At 36.0% G+C, this 18,201-nt stretch overlaps 1 protein-coding gene across 2 annotated transcripts; it reads right to left on the bottom strand.

Annotated features, from left to right (window-relative positions):
- Nucleotides 1-3,834: 3,834 nt before the first annotated feature.
- Nucleotides 3,835-17,514, bottom strand: CLEC12A (C-type lectin domain family 12 member A). 2 transcript variants are annotated; one of them, XM_045781313.2, is made up of 6 exons: nt 17,275-17,513; nt 13,419-13,517; nt 12,962-13,150; nt 11,925-12,076; nt 10,763-10,869; nt 7,202-8,201 (listed from the first exon to the last, which is right to left on the bottom strand). In XM_045781313.2, exons 1-6 carry the CDS (start codon nt 17,363-17,365, stop codon nt 8,024-8,026), a joined length of 816 nt encoding a protein of 271 aa, XP_045637269.1. In that variant the 5' UTR covers nt 17,366-17,513; the 3' UTR covers nt 7,202-8,023. The 2 variants fall into 2 exon arrangements, with proteins under 2 accessions (XP_045637270.1, XP_045637269.1); XM_045781314.2 differs by lacking the exon at nt 13,419-13,517 and having other exon boundaries at nt 3,835-8,201; nt 17,275-17,514.
- Between the last annotated feature and the right edge of the window lie 687 nt (nt 17,515-18,201).

Here is an 18,201-nt window from a genome sequence, read left to right as displayed (position 1 = left end):
ATTTCCCCTTTCTTTCCAGTTTCACCATCATATGTTCCCTCTTTTCAACTTCTGGGTCAAACTCGATCCCTTGGCAAATCTGACCAAGGAAGGAAGTATATCAAGTCTGTGTCCTCATCTGACTTGAATAAGAATTAATTCAGTTCTCTGTCTCTGGACCCACTGGTCTAATCCCAGTAACTTGATACACATAGACTTGTTGGGTGTGTTTCAGTACCAACAACGCTTTATCCTGAAACCCTGAATCAGAGCCCTTCATCACTGCTTATACCCACATGGACCAAATCACAAAACACCAGCTGAAAAAATAATAACAATTCAGCAAACAGAGACAGAAACCCAAAAACTGACAGATGTAGGACCTGGTTAGCAATACTCAGGAGAGCAGTGACAAAATGTCCCACGATGAACATTGTAACAGCTCTCGAATAATGCTAGTCCAGAATGGAGTAGGAGGACTGGAGACTCAGGGAAAGATGACTCTGAGAGGAAAGGACACAGCACAGAAAATGCAATATGGCAAAGAATCTAAAAATCTGGAGGATTTTTATGGAGCCATCCTTCATATAGATACAAAAAATAGAAAAAAAAGAAAAAGTTTTTTCCTTGTGATGAGAGCTCTTAAGATTTATTCTTTGAACAACTTTCAAATATACCATGCAGCCATTTTTAACCTTAGTCATCATGCTGTACATTATATCCCTAGTATTTGTTTATCTAATAGCTACAAACTTGTGCCTTTTGGCCCCTTCATCCAATTTCTCCTTCCCTAACTCTCTGTCTCTGGTAACCACAAATCTGATTATATATATATATATATATATATATTCCACATGTAAGTGAGATCATACATTATTTATCTTGTCTTTCTCTGTCTGACTTATTTCACTTAGTCTAATGCCCTCAAGGTCCATCCATGTTGTCATAGATGGCAGGATTTCCTACTTTTTTTTATGATTGAATAACATTCCATTATACACACATACACACACACACACACACACACGTGCGCGTATCAAACTTCTTTATCTATTCCACTGTCAGTGGAGACTTGGGTTGTTTCCATATTTGGGCTATTGCAAATAATGCTTCAGTGAAGATGGGGCATACTGTTCTCATTTCCTTCTAATACAGTCTTAGAAGTGGAATTTCTGGATTACATGGTAGTTCTATTTTTAATTTTTTGAGGAAACTCCAAACTGTTTTCAACAGTGGCTGTACCAATTTTCAATCCTACGAACAGTGCACAAGTGTTTCCTTTTCTCCACATCCTTGTCAGCATTTGTTACATCTCATCTTTTTGATGATAGTCATTCTAGCAGCCAATAGGTGATATCTCATTGTGGTTTTGATTTCCATTTCCTAATAATTATTGATATGCAAATGGAGCTCTTATACACTGATAATGAGGATGTCAAATTATACGGTGACTTCAGAAAAGTATTTGGTAATTTCTTAAATTGTTAGGCCTATACCTACCATCTGATCAGTCACTGCACTCCTAGATATTTACCAAAGATAAATAAAAACATGCCCATAGAAAGACTTATGTACAAATGCCCTTAGTAGTGTTACTTGTTATAACCAGAAATAACTTAAATGACCATCAGCAAGTGAACATATCCAAACAATGGGAGAGTACTCAGCAATAAAGGAAATGAACTGGTGATATACACAGCAACTTACAATAATCACAAAGAAACTATTCTGATGAAAAGAAGCCTAACAAAAAAGTGCACATACTCTATAATTCCATTACTCAAAATTTTGGAAAATGCAAACTAATCTATAGTGACAGAAAAGATGTCAGTGGTTACAAGGAGTTGGGTGGCAGAGAAGGTTGAGGAGGAGAGAATGTACATCGGCAGAAGCAAACTTTTGAGGGTATGGATATATTCACTATTTTGAATGTGATAATGATTTCATGAGTTTATACATATGACAAATCTTAATAAATTGTTAACTTTAAATATGTGCAATCTATTCTGTATTAATTATAACTCAATAAAGCTATTATTGCCAGAACTTTTTACAGGATATTAGTTTATTGAGAGTTATTTAAAAGTCTTAAAGAAAAGGAAAGATATACCACGTTCTTGGATTAGAATACTAAATATGTAAAATGGTCAATTCTGAAATTTACTTAAAATGTGACATAATAGGCATCAAAATTATACTAAGTAGTTTACATAGTTATTGATAAGGTGCTGCTAAAGTTCACTAGAAATCTTGATAGGTTTTCACTTTCAGCTACAGAGAGTAGGTTACATTAAATCAGATCTTTCAACCAAAAAAACTCTAAGACATATATCAAATACCAAAATAGCTGTTTGGAGATGTTGAATATCAACTAATTCAGCCAGACTTTATGGATATCAAGATAGTGCCTCTAGAGGGAACACTTTATGATAACTCTGATATTCATATTTCCACATAACTGATTCCATTTTTGCTCAGGGCTAAATACCAAGCAGAAACAAACAGCTCAAAGTTTTAGATAGCATAGAGAAACAAAACTGGAGTCCAGCAAAAAACAAGATAATCAGGATTTAAGGAGGCAAAGTAACAGAAAGAAAAGGAACTACAGAGAAGTGAGTCTGATATTCTGAGCCACTTTTCTCCTCAAAGTGTATCTCTTCAAACCATCAGGTGCGGGGCATAGGGTCAAGAAGTCAAGTGAAAATAGTAGCAAAGAGCCTTAGAAAATACATAGAGCTGGGGCACCCGGGTGGCTCAGTGGGTTGAGTGGTCGGCTCTTGATTTTGGCTCAGGTCATGATCTCAGGGTCATGGGATCGTGCCCCACATTAGGCTCTGCACTCGATGGGGAGTCTGCTTGAGATTTTCTCTCCCTCTCCCTCTGCCCCTCCCCCCATACTCTCTCTAAAAAATAAATAAATAAATAAATAAATAAATAAATAAATCTTAAAAAAAGAAAAAGAGAAAGAGAATACCTAGAGCTTATTAGTCTCGTAGTGTGGCAGTAACAATAAAAACAGAGTCCTAAAGCTGAGACCTATAAAGTCAACATTTTGGAAGAGGTACCTTTTGGGGCACCTGGGTGGCTCAGTCTTTAAGCATCTGCCTTCAGCTCAGGTCATGATCCCAGGGTCCTGGGATCAAGCCCCGCATCGGCCTCCCTGCTCAGCAGGAAGCCTGTTTCTCCCTCTCCCACTCCCCCTGCTGGTGTTCCCTCTTTTACTGTGTTTCTCTCTGTCCAATAAATAAATAAAATCTTAAAAAAAAAAAAAAAAGAGGTACCTTTTGAAGTAAAAATCAGAGGGATATCACTCTTTACAATTACTGAAATACAATCTTAGACATCTCAATTCCTGATTAGGGCAAAGTGATCCTCCCCTATGAAAAATCTCTGTCAAAAAAGAATTAAATCCATTCTGAAGAAAGATAGCATCACCCATATCTTCTACAGATTTTCATTCTGTAGGACAGTAATTGAGTGAAAAGTATCCAGGCTTCAGGCCCAAATGATAAAAGAACAAGAGAAAAGAAAAAACAAAACAAAACAAAACAAAAAGAAAGAGATCCAGGGGAGAAGTAGATATTGATGTTATTAGGCATAGACTTTAAATTTCTTTTCTTATTAACAGATGCAACAATATTGGTTTCAAGGTGGGGAACATTCCTAAAGAAATGGGATCTTTACAAAAGGATCACATAGAAATTCTGAAACTAAGAAGTATAAAAACAAATTAAAAACTCCATCAAAGCGTGCAAAAGATACATAGAATTAGTTTCTATTGACTTAGGTAAGTCAATGAAAGTTATTCAGATGGATACAAGGAAGGGAAACAAAAAAGATTAAACAATTTAGAAGAATGTAAGAAATCTGTGGAATAGAGTAATAAATTTTAATAGGCATTTAATGGAATCTTATAACAGGAGGAGTAAGAATTTGTGGTAGAAGTATTATTAGAAGAGAAACTTTCTAAGAATTTTCTAAAAGCATTTAAAAAGTACAGATTCAAGAAACTTTGTAAATCTTTTTTTTTTTAAGATTTTTATTTATTCATTCAACAGAGATAGAGATAGCCAGCGAGAGAGGGAACACAAGAGGGGGAGTGGGAGAGGAAGAAGCAGGCTCATAGCGGAAGAGCCTGATGTGGGGCTCGATCCCATAACGCCGGGATCACGCCCTGAGCCGAAGGCAGACGCTTAACTGCTGTGCCACCCAGGCGCCCCGAAACTTTGTAAATCTTAAGCAGGAAAAAGACAAACAAACAAAAAACAAAAACAAGAAAACCATACCAATATATATCAATAAGACTACTGAAAACAAAGACAAAGTCTTAAAAGGTGTCCATAGAAGAGAGAGAGAGATTGTCTTTAAAAATAACATCAGTAACACTGACAGCTAAACTTTAACAGAAATGATGTGTTTAGTAATAGTTTTCTGTAGTTACAAACAATCTCAATATTTCAATATTTTAGAACCACGTTTCTTTCTTACTCTCTGCTTTGGGTTTCATATGCCTCTGCGGGGCTCTACTAGCTTTGATTAAGTCTTTCTATTTTGGGGTCCAGACTGAAGGATCAGTCCCTTTTACATGGCAAAGGCAGAAGCAATAAAGTAAAGCAAAATACACAAGGGCATTTAAAATTTCTGATTGACACAGCACATACTAGATCACAATTCCCTGACTGATCAAGCCACAGCTAAGACTGACAGTGGGCTGGGAAATTGTACTGCAACTAAGGCCGCGGGGCGAAGGTGGGGCTCTATAACATCCCTAAATGTAAGGAGCAGAGAACTGGGAACAGTATAATCTGAAATGATGGAAGCTCTCAATGGTGTGATTGGATTTAGGGCCTCCCCAGATAATCCAGGATAATCCCCACGCCAAGATCCTTGACCGAATCACATCTGCATCGATCCTTTTCCCTAATAAAATAACATGTGTGGGTTCTAGGGATTGGGACCGAATATCTTGGGTTCCCTGTTTTTCACTCTACCACAATCTGGAAGGGGCAAAATTCCAAGCGGTCTGGGTTCCACAATGGAACTATTAAAAGGGAGCTTTAGGAGAAGGCTATGGGAATCTACCCCTTTGTGGAAGCTGCTGCCTAGAGGGGAAATGCTGTCTGTGAGGAAGCGGTTGTCTCTGGAAAACGGTTTCTTCACAAAGGCCACTGTCTCTCAGGAATCACCGTCTCTGTGGAGGCTGCTGCTTTGTGGGTCTGGGTCACGCACCTGTGGGTAGAGCTGGAGGTACTGTGGGTTGGCAGAGAAAGATGAAGTAACTGGGTGTGAAGAAGGGGGAGACAGATGATGATGTGGGGTCTACCGGCGCTTCAGCATGAGCCCGTCCTTCTGTTTACTTCAGCATCCTTCCGAGAGTAACGATCTGTGCCTCGGTTTTATCTTCCAGTTATTCCGGGAGTTCCCCTCATTGCCCAGGAAAAGGGATTCTGGGAAATGTATTTCCCAGACGGGTATTTTGGTGCTAGTTTGACCACAGAAAAATCCAGCATATTCCACATTTAGTATTGCCAGCCTTTACTTTTAGCCATTTTGGTAGGTGTCCTGGTACCTCACAGTATTTTTATTTTCAATATGTTTCTGGTGAATAATGATGTGCAGCACCTTTATAGACTTTTATGGCCATTTGAATACCTTCTTTCGTGAAGTGCTGCTTCAAGTCTTTCTGCCCATTTTTTAATTAGAGCTTTTTGTTATCGATCTGTAGGAGTTAATTCTATCCTGACTGCTAGTCCTGTATAAATCTGGATATGTGTGTATTGTACTAATTCAAACCGAGCACGTCTTTCCAAGGCTACAACTTGCATCTTCACTCTCTTAACACTATTCTTATAGTCTGATTTTCCTAGGTTTTTTATTATTAGTATTTATTTCATCCTGTTTAAGAAATCTTTGTCTGCCATAAAGCCATAAAGGTATTCTGTTATGTTTTAACTAGAAGCTTTATATATTTGTTTGAAGATTTGTTTATTTGAGGGGCGCCTGAGTGGCTCAGTGGGTTAAGTGTCTGCCTTGGGCTCAGGTCATGATCCCAGGGTCCTGAGATCCAGCCCCAGGTCAGGCTTCCTGCTCAGTGGGGAGTCTGCTTCTCTCTCTCTCTCTCTCTCTGTGAGAGAGAACAAGTGGGAGGAGAGGCAAAGGGAGAGAGAGAATCCCAAGTAGACTCCCTGCTGGGCTCAGAGCCCCAGAGGAGTTACAGGTGGCCCTACATGGGGCTCCTTATGGGGTGGGATCCCACAGCCCTAAGAGCATGACCTGAGCCGAAACCACAAGTTGGATGCTTAACTGACTGAGCCGCCCAGGTGCCCCTAACTAGAAGCTCTATATTTTGAATTCTCATATTTAGTTCTATGATCCATTTTAAATTAATATTTATGTATGATATAGGGTAGATATGAAGTTTCACTTATTTCCATGCGGATATCCAATCGATTCAGCTCCATTTATTGAAAAGACCATCACTTTCTACCTCTAATGGCAGTGACAATTTTTTTTAATACATAAAAAAGGCAATTGTATGCGTCTATTTTTTTTTCTTTTTTGGACTACATCTGGTCCTATGGATGTATAGCTATTCTGGTACGAAATCAAAGTGTTTTTATGATTACAGCTTTAAAGTAAATCTTGATATTCAGTGCTGTGATTTCCCCAAACATTCTTCTTTCCAGTGTTGTCTTGGCTATTCTAAATCCTATGCATTTCTATGTTAATTTTAGAATTAGCAGGTCATTTTTCAAAAAAAAAAATCTATCTGATGTATTCAGGGATTGTATTCACTCTGTAGGTAGATTTGGGAGACCTTATTTCCCAGGAATATAGAGTATTCTAATTCAAGTGTATGGTTGACTCTCCACTTATTAATTAAGGTTTTCTATTTTGTCAGCAACACTTGCAGCCTTAGTTTCCCAGGAAGCAGATTCTGGAATCAAGATTAGTGTGCTGGGGGCTTATTAGGGAGCATTCTTGGTGTTACCACCTGTGCAAGGGAGCAGAAGGAAGCAAGATTGGGCAGAAAGGTTTTTGAATTTTATTACATTTATTACTATTTTATTTTTGGATGCTCTTATAAATGGTATTGCTTTTTAAATTTTTGTTTACTGCTAACCTTCAGAAATATAATTGATGTTTAACATTAAGATATTTTGAGACTTTATTCAATAACCTTTATTCAATAACTTTATTCTAATAATTTATATTATTTATATAGAGAATATATATATATACACACACAATTACATCAGCTACAAATAAAAATGTCTTATTTCTTCCTTTCTCATTTTTTATATTTTTAAATTTATTTATCTTGCCTTATTTTACTTCTAGGACCTCTAATAGACAGTAGAGGCTACCGAATAAAATAATTGATAAAGACCATCTGATCTTGTTCCGAGCTCAAAAGAATAAATATTCATTTTTTTACCAAAAGCATGATGTTAGGTTTAGAGTTTGTTGTTGTTGTTAGTTTTTTGTTTGTTTTCTCTTATTTAATATCAATCAATGTTTATCAGATTAGGGAAAACTTCTGCTTCTAGTATTCTTAGAGATTAGCTGTTAAATTTTATCAAATGCTTTTCTACATCTATTAAAATAATAATAGATTTTTCTCTCTCTTATTTTTTTTCTAAAATGTAAAACAATTTGTATTACTAGAATAAATCCCAATTGGTTGTGATGTATTATCCCTTCTACATATTCCTAGATTTCATTTTCCCTGGTGTTCTCTAAGGTTAGTATTTTCCTTGTTTATTCCTGGAAAAGCAGGAAAAGTTAGATTCAGTTTTCTGTATGTTCACCCAACGCACTGTATTTATGCTCAACAGTATCTGGACTGTATCTGGATGATAAGGTATGCCTTTGGGTTCCTTTCACTCAACAAATGAGAAGAAAGAAAGAAGAAAGTTTAAAAATGTACATTGTTAGGAGACAAAGATTTAGTCTCATAGCATCTCTATTCCCTTTGTGTGGTCCACAAGATGTATGCTCCCTAAAGTTTTCTTAATAGCAGGATAATAGAGAAATACTTGCACTAACTGTATTTTCCATCTGGTATTTCATTCATTAGTGTGCTTTCAATCTTCACTGGATTAGCCAGCTTCTCGCACATAAAATTCATTGTGGAAGTACAGTCTGTATAGTAAACATACATTGAGTCTACGTAGCCACAATGCATCCTATCATTTACATCATTTGTGTTTCTTAGAAGCCTGAAAGAGAAAATAAAGAATTACACTTAGCAAGTCAAACATTTAAAACACATCCCCAGGAAAAAAAATAGTTTTCCAATATATCATTGCTCCTGAGTCTGCATTGTCTAAAATAAATTTTAATTATTATTTGGAGTATCAAGAGTGTCCAAGTTACTTATATTTATCTACAAATATGCAGTATCAAACACTGCCTTACTTCAGACTGCCTTTCCCACTGTTTCTTACATCCTATTTGCTGTCCTTTACTTCCAGATGTATCACCTCCCTTCCCCAATACTTAATATGATTTAGAATAATACAATTCTATTACATTCTCTAGTCTGGTCCCTGTAGTAAATCTTGGACACCATCTCTTCAAGTATTTTTTCATAATCACCCAAGCCAGGAATTAACCTAATGTATGATACCTTCAGTTCAACATCATCTCCAAGTAACATTTCCCTCTAGCCATTTTTCAGACATTTTATTCTGAAGTCCTGAATGATTACCAGCTCCTAAAACAAGATTACTGAGCAGGGACTAGGCATCAAAGACAAACTTATAAGTTAAAAATATTATCTTTTGCGGGGCGCCTGGGTGGCACAGCGGTTAAGCGTCTGCCTTCGGCTCAGGGCGTGATCCCGGCGATCTGGGATCGAGCCCCACATCAGGCTCTTCTGCTATGAGCCTGCTTCTTCCTCTCCCACTCCCCCTGCTTGTGTTCCCTCTCTCGCTGGCTGTCTCTATCTCTGTCGAATAAATAAATAAAATCTTTAAAAAATATATATTATCTTTTGGGAAAAATGTAGTATTAAATATTTTGGTCAATAAATAATGATCATTAATAAATAAATAAGTTTATCAATTAAATTTTCAAAAGTTAAATTTCCTATTTGAAGTGACATAATACAGATGTCATTGATCACAGCACTTTTCAAGAAACAAATCCCAAAATAACATTAAGAATAAAAAACAAGAGGAAATACATATATAATTATATATTATACACATATATAATGTATTATATATATATATTATATATAATATTGTATACTTTTTATTTTGGTATCATTTCTTAATAATTTGAAATATATACTGTGTTTTCTATCCCACCATAGATTACCTTCCCATTAGCAATAATTACAAATAAAAGCATGGAAATTCTACTTTTTCTTTCTTTCTTTCTTTTTTAAAGATTTTGTTTATTTATTTGACAGAGAGCTAGAGAGCACAAGGGGAGGGGGAGAGAGAGAAGCAGGCTCCCCACTGAGCAGGGAGCCTGATACAAGGCTCAATCCCAGGACCCTGGGATCAGGACCTGAACCGAAGGCAGACACTTAACCAACTGAGCCACCTGGTGCCCCAGAAATTCTACTTTTTCAAAACAAGATTCCAACTGTACTCTCCATGATGCATACACTACCCTGACCTCTAGTCCCTTCACTTCAAATGAGATCCTTAAAATACACCTCCTTTTGTCCTCCATTTGTATACATATTATCCCCTATTCTGTCCCATCCGTGTAAACTGCCAAAGACAAAGCTGCCTTGTCTTTTGGGCCCATATTCTTACATCTACTCTTTCTGTTTGAAGAAAAATGCAAACAAAACAAAACAATCAAAATTTTTATTTGCTTCTTGCCCACAGTGGGGAGTGTGCAGGAATCTCAGGGTTTAGATTTAGTGTGGCTGAACCCCCATACACCTGTCCTGCATTCACTCTTGCTTGTGCGTCCTCAACCAACAAATATGTGTAAATTTGTGGGCAGGTTGAGCCTCTGGTTTCTTTCTTTAGTCTAATCCTGTCTGCTTCCCAAATGTAAGGGATTATAAAATACAAAAGGAATTTTGGCATTATGTTTATGTCTTTCTTGCCTGTCTACTCTCCCCCTATGTCAGATGGCACATATATAACATATGAATCTATTTGTCATGGTATACTTATAACCATATTTCTTAATATATTACACAACAAATTGTTTTATGTGTACCATATATGCAATGTACCATGCCCTTGCTCAATTATTCTCTTTACTGAAAGATGTTCTAGTCTATCTCTAAATTTTTTATTCAAAATGGCCATTTCAAATATCAGTTACAACACAAATTTCACAGCTAAACTTTCTCTTTGGTTATTTCATGTATTCTTACTGAAGGATTTATCACATTATATTCCTTTTATATGTAGAATTGTTTAACTAGTCTGCACATACAATCAATAAGTAACAAAGAGAAGAATCAATCTTTCATTCATCTTTAAATCCCAGAACTTAAAGTTTTAAGCACACTGTTAGAACCCAGTGAGTTTTGTTGGCTTCTATAATTTTCTGAGAGAAAAGTCTCACAGAAATCGCCCTTATTTGGCTACTAGAAAGAAATTCATTAGTGACTTGTCAAGATAATGAGAAGACATTTGTGGCAATTTTTTGCATTATTAGACATTCAAGAAGCCTGACGGAAAAGAGTTACTTAAGGGAGCAATTTCAGTTGAAGCTGGTTTTAAGTGTAATCAATACTGCTCCTGGGGAAAACATCTTTACTCAAACCAACCAGAAAAATTCAATAAGAATAAAGACTTACCAGTCGGAGGAGAAAATTGTCTCATCCAGTCTCTGGTAATTTTTTTGATATTTTCTGGTAAGTAATCCCAGCCAGTATTTACGTAACCTCTTGGATTTTATAAATTCCTACAAGAAATAGAGATGTTTAAAAAATAATTGTCTCCCCCCAAAAATAATAACTGTCTCCCATTTCTGTACATTACTTCACAACATAATTTCTTACGAATTGCTGTTTTAAGATAACATTTTGACATTACACTACTACTTTTTGATGCCATTAGAAAAAAAATCAAAACAAAGTGCTCCTTACTGTAAGATTTCCTCCAACAGTTATTTATCAGTTACTGTTTCACAAGGAAAAGTATCTACTCATCCATGCGTTACTTTAACTTAGGGCCAATGAAGGTCACCAACTTCAAGATTCAAGTATCCAGCAGTAGTCAGTCCAGGAGCAAAGGAGGTGGTTAGTTACTATATACACAAGTTATATAGTGGCCTGAGAGACCAGAAATGAAGAGCAATAAATAAGTAAAATATGGAGATGCTACTTAAATATTAGAAAAAAGAAAATAAATAAATACATATATACACATAAATAAATCTTTCAAAGAACTCATTTTCCTGGGACCCAAGGAGTCAGTATAATATATCTGCTTGGCACTTGCCTCTGATATCCCATTTTAATTCTAACTTTTTAACATATTTTATCCAACCTCTCTTTTTATTCTAGTATATGTTGGCTTTTTCTCTTAGTTAAAAAAAAGACAAAATGGTAGAAACAAAGAAACTTCTCCTATATAGATTTTACAGAATTGGTAACCCTTAGGTATTATTTCCAGATCTGCTTTTAGATGAATTCTCAGAAATAGTGTTCTAAGTGTTGATCCTAAAGTTCCAGTTTGGAAATGCTCACAGCCCTAAAGATTCTGGGTACCCCATGTCTACCCATCTGCCCAGCCTCTGAGAGTCCAGGGACATTAAGGGCCTAAGCTAAGGTTTTGGATGACACTTTGGCTATCGTGCCATACAATAAATGTACTAAGTCTCAGTCACCTCATACCCTAACTAAAATAAGCTCATGCCTGGATTAGTACAAATCTTCCCCACCATGCCTCACTCCTCTCTATTATGATGGGAAAAGTGACTTCCTTCCTCACAGGCAGAGATCCATGGGACCTTACCAATACGCTTTTGTTCTTAATCGTCAGCAGACTGGCATTTTGAGCAGAACAGAACATGACACTCTCTTGCCATGTTTCATAATTGTCAATTAGTATGTAACAGTTGTCCTCATGCCACATCCATGTCTCTGGACAAGGTTTACATTTGTGCTCTGGAAGAAGAATGTAGTTTCATTTGGTTTGTGTTGATAATGTTCATTATTCTTATTATTCCCATTGTCCTCTATATTAAGCTAACTAAATTTACTTGTCTTTCTTTTTTTTACATGAAAGGTGAAGAAAATGCATCCTGTGTTCCAGGTCCCTATATACCACCACAATATGTCCAAAACATAATCTGAACAACACACTTTGAATTAAATGTCCAGTGTATTCCAGTGTGTTTTCTTACCTCGGGAGTCCTGAATAATGATTAACTGACTTATTTCTCTCTCTTTTTCATTTTTTATATGACTACATGGCAATAAAGGCTAATCACAAAAACATTGTGTGGTAAGAATCAACCCTCCAAACCTATATCAGTTGCCTTCTCTGACTATGGCATTTCTGGCTGCCTGACATTGAATATTTGGGAGAGTTCTTAAGAGTACAAAAAACGTTTTAGTTATAATAGCTATAGAAATTGCTAGAGATATTAAAAAAAACCAATTCCTCCTAATTCCAAAGGCAAGGCCTAACTATTTCTTTTCTATTGACTCTAATCAAACATTGACTGAAATGTAGGAACAAGGTCACCTAGAAAGAGGTGACCTATCTTCTCTTTTTATCCTTTAAAAAGGGTGTAGAGTGGTGACCTATCCTCTCCTCCTTATCTTCTGTTGACCTCAGTTTCCAAAATAACAGTAGTAAATGTCAGATTAGAGAAACTTCTAACTGCACAGAAATATCAGTGAGTCCTCTGTCAACCACATTTAATTCCTTTCTCCAAATAATGGCATCCTAGGAAAAGGCTGCTAGCTATTGATGAATAATTTTCAAGTGACTCCTCGGTTTTATTCATTTTCTAATAAATAGCTTAGAGAGGAATATAGGGTTACCTGGTTCTCTTTTATAGAGCTCATGACATAATTTGGTGGCTATTTCTTGCAGTGTGATTGACAGGTCCCTGATCATCTTGGAACTATTCATGTTATGTATCAGTTGTAGAGAAACATTTCTCTGAAGTTCTTCTTTGAAATTTTGTAGTTTATTCAATTTTCCCATTTCTATCTTCAAAGTTGTGTAAACTCCAGATAAAAAAAAGAAATGATAAAAAATTTTAATCCCTCAACCCAACCATTATCTCCTTCCTGCTGAACTAGTATTACAAACATTAAAGGTCTAGGGAAGGAGTGAGGAAAACAGATTACCATGTTTAAATATCTAGTTATTAATACCTTTTGGGTTATATCACCTATAATCATTCCAAAGCTTCAATCCAAGAATAAACTTTCTTCTAAAACTCATGTAATTCTAGGTGTTTTCCCTTTCAATCAAAACATGGGTAATACATACATATGATTCCTAAGACTCCTAGTCCAATCAGCAGCAGAAGGCATAGAAAAGTCAGGGCCAAGGCTCTCTGACGCCATCCGCGGGAAGGAGCAGGTGGTGCTGTGGAAAGCAAAATTAGCAGGCAGGCCTGAAAATGGTATACGTCTTAATTTGAATCATCCATTCATTCATTTTGCCTTTATTTCTTTCCTAACATGTATCTGGTAAAGAAATGTGTTTTGCTAGAAAATTCAAGGACATTTTAAAATACCTTTTTTTAAAGAATAAGTAAAAAACATTTTGTTACTTGTTTTACATGCAAACTCATTCTCACAGGAAATGTTGTTAACTGGAGACTGAGTCAAGAAACAAACTGAGGGCTTCAGTGGGGAGAGGGGTGGGGGAATGGGATAGACCGGTGATGGGTAGTAAGGAGGGCACGTATTGCATGGTGCACTGGGTGTTATACGCAAGTAATGAATCATCGAACTTTACATCAAAAACCGGGGATGTATTGTATGGTGACTAACATAATATAATAAAAAATATTATTATAATTTAAAAAAAGAAACAAAGAGGCAAAAATGGGTTTTGAAAAGGAGAACTGAGAAAACCAATCAATCTGGATACGATATATCCTTTCTGTACAAACTGGGGAAATGGGTAGCTGGCAGCTAATAGAGAGGTCAATCAGAGTATTCCTTCCTTGAATGGACAACTGTGAGTGTCAAAGAAAATAATTTCAGTTACTCATGTCCTTCCCCACAGATCCTGAGAGTTTGGCTGTGGAACATAAATGATACGGTGTCTCTTGTAATGTCTCCATGTGTCCTCCCACCAGCCAGACCTTAGACCAGATCAACATCATTTCCTCATCAGGATTTCTTCATATTTTTAGCAACAAACTTCTGTTTGGCATTTCTGTTTTGCTAAACACTAAAGTCCCACTTTCCTATTTTAAAAAACCCAGGAATTATAAACTTTATATTATAAATTAATTATTATTAAATCAGTACCTGATTTAAATTATCATCATCTGTATATATGGATACTAGATATTTCAAAAAATATAATTCAGGAATAACATGATAACATCATACTTCTGATCTGTGTCTTACATCTCTTAGTTGGTGATATAAGAATATTGTAAAATATAGAGAGAATTGAAAGCAAAATGTAAAACAACTTTTTAGACTTTGAACAATAGTTAATAGTGAAAGAACTGTATAATCAAGATCTTACCGAAGGTTAGAAGTATGACTTCAAGTGCTATCTTCCTAAGAATTATGTTCTCATTTATTTATGTATTCAGTTAGACAAAAGTTATCTTTTCAATACCTTCTATACATTAGACATTATTTTGGGTGCTCACAATACACAAGTGAGCGAGATATAGAAGTTCTTGCTCTCATAAAAAAATGCATTTAATTGTGAGAGAAAAATAAATGGATAGATGATAGATAAATGACAGGGATCTTAAATTGTACTGTGGTATGCACAGATTTGAAACAGTTATATTATGGAGAGCCTGTAGTTCTGATCTTATGGCCAATGCAAATGAGCCTGCAAAATCCGTGGGAAGAACAGCAGCAAGAGTATCTAGTTCAAAGGACCTAATCTGGGAAAGATCTTTACCTGTTTGAAAAACAGAAAAACATTCAGTGGCTGAAGAATTGTGGCCAAAGTGAGGAATGATGTTTGAGGAGGTCAAAAAGAAGGCAGGAGACAGATTATCTACAGACTTTATTAAGCCAGAGCAAGAGGATTGGAGTTCTTTTGGAAAACCACTGGAAGGGTTTAATAAAGACAGGAAAATAATTGAGCTGTTACTGTTGTTTTTTGGAAAGATCACTATTACTGCATATGGACAATGAATTAATTGTAGGGCTGCAGTGTTGGAAGCAGGGAGAATAGCAAGAAAACTATTGTAGTAGGCCATGTGAGAGAGACTAGTACTTTACTTTACTAGGATGTGATGACCTGTGAATTGATTAAGAATACATTTTGAAGTTAGAATCTATAGTACAAGTTTCTGAAATATTTATGAGAGATCTTTTATTTGATAAAGGTGGTGGATAATAAATATATACACTTGTAGGAAGTATAGCATAGCGATTAAGACAAACAAACAAACAAAAAAAGCCACAGCATTCCTAGGGCTAGTATGCCTGGGCTTGAATGCTGGATCTGCTGCTTATCATGTGTGACCTTGTCCAAGTCCCTTAACCTCTCTGTGTCTTAGTTTCTGCATTGGTTAAAAAAGAAAGCCACAAAATATCGGAGATTAAGTGAATTGATATTGGTAATAGAATTAGAATAGTGCTGGCATAGAGCAAATACTTGGTGACTGTATTAAATATGTATTTATATTTGTATTTAACAAGATGAGGATGATTGGGGAAAGGAAACAGTTTTAGAGGAAAACTTTTTAAAAAATACAAACTTTCAGGTATAGTGTGGTTTTGAATGTTATATCTTCGAATATTTCTTTACCTCTTTTCTTCCTTTAGTCCTCTACGTGTCTTTTCATTTAACTTAACCTCCAAAAAAAAAAAAAAAATAGGAGAAATTCGGGGGTAATATATGCTTGACTTGGTAGAATATTAAATGACATTTTTTAAAGTTCTGTCTCTCTCATTTGTCTTTCTGTCTCTGTTACCCATGCGCACACACACACACACACACACACGTACTTCATTTCTTTCTTTTTCTTTCTTTCTTTACTTTTCTCCTTCCTCCCTTCGTCCCTCCCACCCTTTCGCCCTCTCTTCCTTTCCCTCTCTCTCTCATTCTTTCTTCCCTATATCTAGCTCAACATATGGAAATTATGGTGTGTGTATGTATCTAAGCGTTTTGTAGCCTCCAATAAACATTATTTTTTCCTTTTCTAAATAATGAGAAACATTAATCCCGTCATATGACTGCAAGAATCATTTTAAAATGAAGTATCAAACTATTAAGTTCTCCTCGACAGTTCAACCAAAGCAGTCACTTCTTAAATGCCATATTTAAGATGAGTAAATTTAGTTCAAAATACATCTCACACCCAGGGAAACTAGATTAATTAAAGATTTATGATAAAGAGTTGTATCCCCATTCAACCATAATATTCCATGAGGTATTATTTTCTAATCATTTAAAGAGTGAATAGACCTAACAGCAAGCTAAAGAGAAGTGATATAATCTGATTTTATGTAAGTGAATGAATATATGTCTAACAGTACAGTAGCGTATTCATTCACAAAATTCCCATTTATAGGTCCGAATATTATTATCTCACTCTTTATCTCTAGTTATAGTTTAATATTAAAATAAAATTCTTCACCATCAGTTTTAAGTTCATATTCTTCCATTTAGTCACATATGCCTACGGAGATTTGCTTAGTATCTTTCTCTGAATAAAATTTAATTTGTTTGATGGTAATGGTCAAATTGGCCAAATTGAGCAGCTTAAAAGTAACAGAACTTTAATTCCTTCTAATATCCCTTTCTGAAAAATATTCTCAAACTTACTTACTGTTGTCATTCTTTTTGATATCCTCACATTTTTATTTGTGGTACCCAGAACTGAAAAGTATGGTCAATTTCAAATATTAAAGAAATACCTACTGGATTAAATGAATAAACAAAAAATGATTAGTGAAATCCTGGCCAATAAAAAAAAAGCATTTTATTGGTGTATTTCTCATCTTTATCACAAAATAATCATTAAATATGTTGGCCTTTTCCAAAATGGCACAAGCAGCATACACTAAATTATGGCTTCAAGCTCATAATGAAACAGGCCTTGTTATCTCCATTTTATATGTGAGAGCACAGAGACTTCAAAAGGTCAAATGAGACTCAGCCTACAACACATCCAAAGCTAAAATCTTACCTTTTATCCCAACTGTGTCAAACTCATGGATATTTTCCCCTTTACTGGAGTCCTGAAATTTTAGGTCTGCATACATAACTTCTTCAGACATTGATGGCTATGAAAAGAAAGTCCAACAAACTATTAAAAAAAAAAAAAGATGAAGGTGAACTAACAGAGTTGAATGTTAAACAGGAATTGTGAGTTTAGCCTTCTGTTTATAAACCAAAGCTTAAATGTATAAGCTTTAACTTCTCTTTTCACTGTCCCAATCCTGTGTGTATACAAAGGAGCTGTAGCCTATCAGAGGCCTCAGATAAGTATAGACACAGTTGCAAGACTGAAAGTCTTTCTTCCTCTTACCTCTTCCTTTTTGTCATTTCTCCATATCTCCCAACTACAGACAGTAGTTTAAAAAAAAAAAAAACGTTTTGGTTAGTGCCATGCAAGGGGGCACAGATCACTAGCAACACATGTGCAGATGTAACATAGAATTTATTGGAGAAAACCTTCAAGTAGAGAAAGAACAGAAGGACACAATCCCCAAACATTCACTCTTCTACAGCAATGGCCTGGCACAAACGTTCTGTATGTGTCACGGCAAAGGTCCTGACAGAGAAGATTTGCCTTTGCTGGGACTGTACATATCCACATCACTCTTAGGGAGAGGCAGAGGATAAGACCCACTCTGTAACTTTGTTACTTAGGGATAAGTTAACCTAAGGGGAGTTAGGGAACATCTAATTTCCCTAGTAGCAAGAAACACATTAAGGGGTCTGGGGTCCAGGGGCCACACCAGGGAGTAATGCATACTGACGGCCGAGGTGGGTATACCAAAGGCCCTAGAAATTGCTCTGTAGTCCAGGAAAGCTGAGATCAGTCTTGCTGTGTCTATTCAGACTGCCTCAATCTTTCTGAGCCAGCTCCCAGCTAAAGTATACCGAAAGG

This window comes from Ursus americanus, chromosome 25, assembly GCF_024610735.1.
Source record: "Ursus americanus isolate L20-20 chromosome 25, mUrsAme1.1.p, whole genome shotgun sequence".
Classification (NCBI taxonomy): Eukaryota; Metazoa; Chordata; class Mammalia; order Carnivora; family Ursidae; genus Ursus; species Ursus americanus.
Note: the sequence above shows the minus strand (reverse complement) of the source record. Positions and strands in the feature narration are given on the sequence as shown.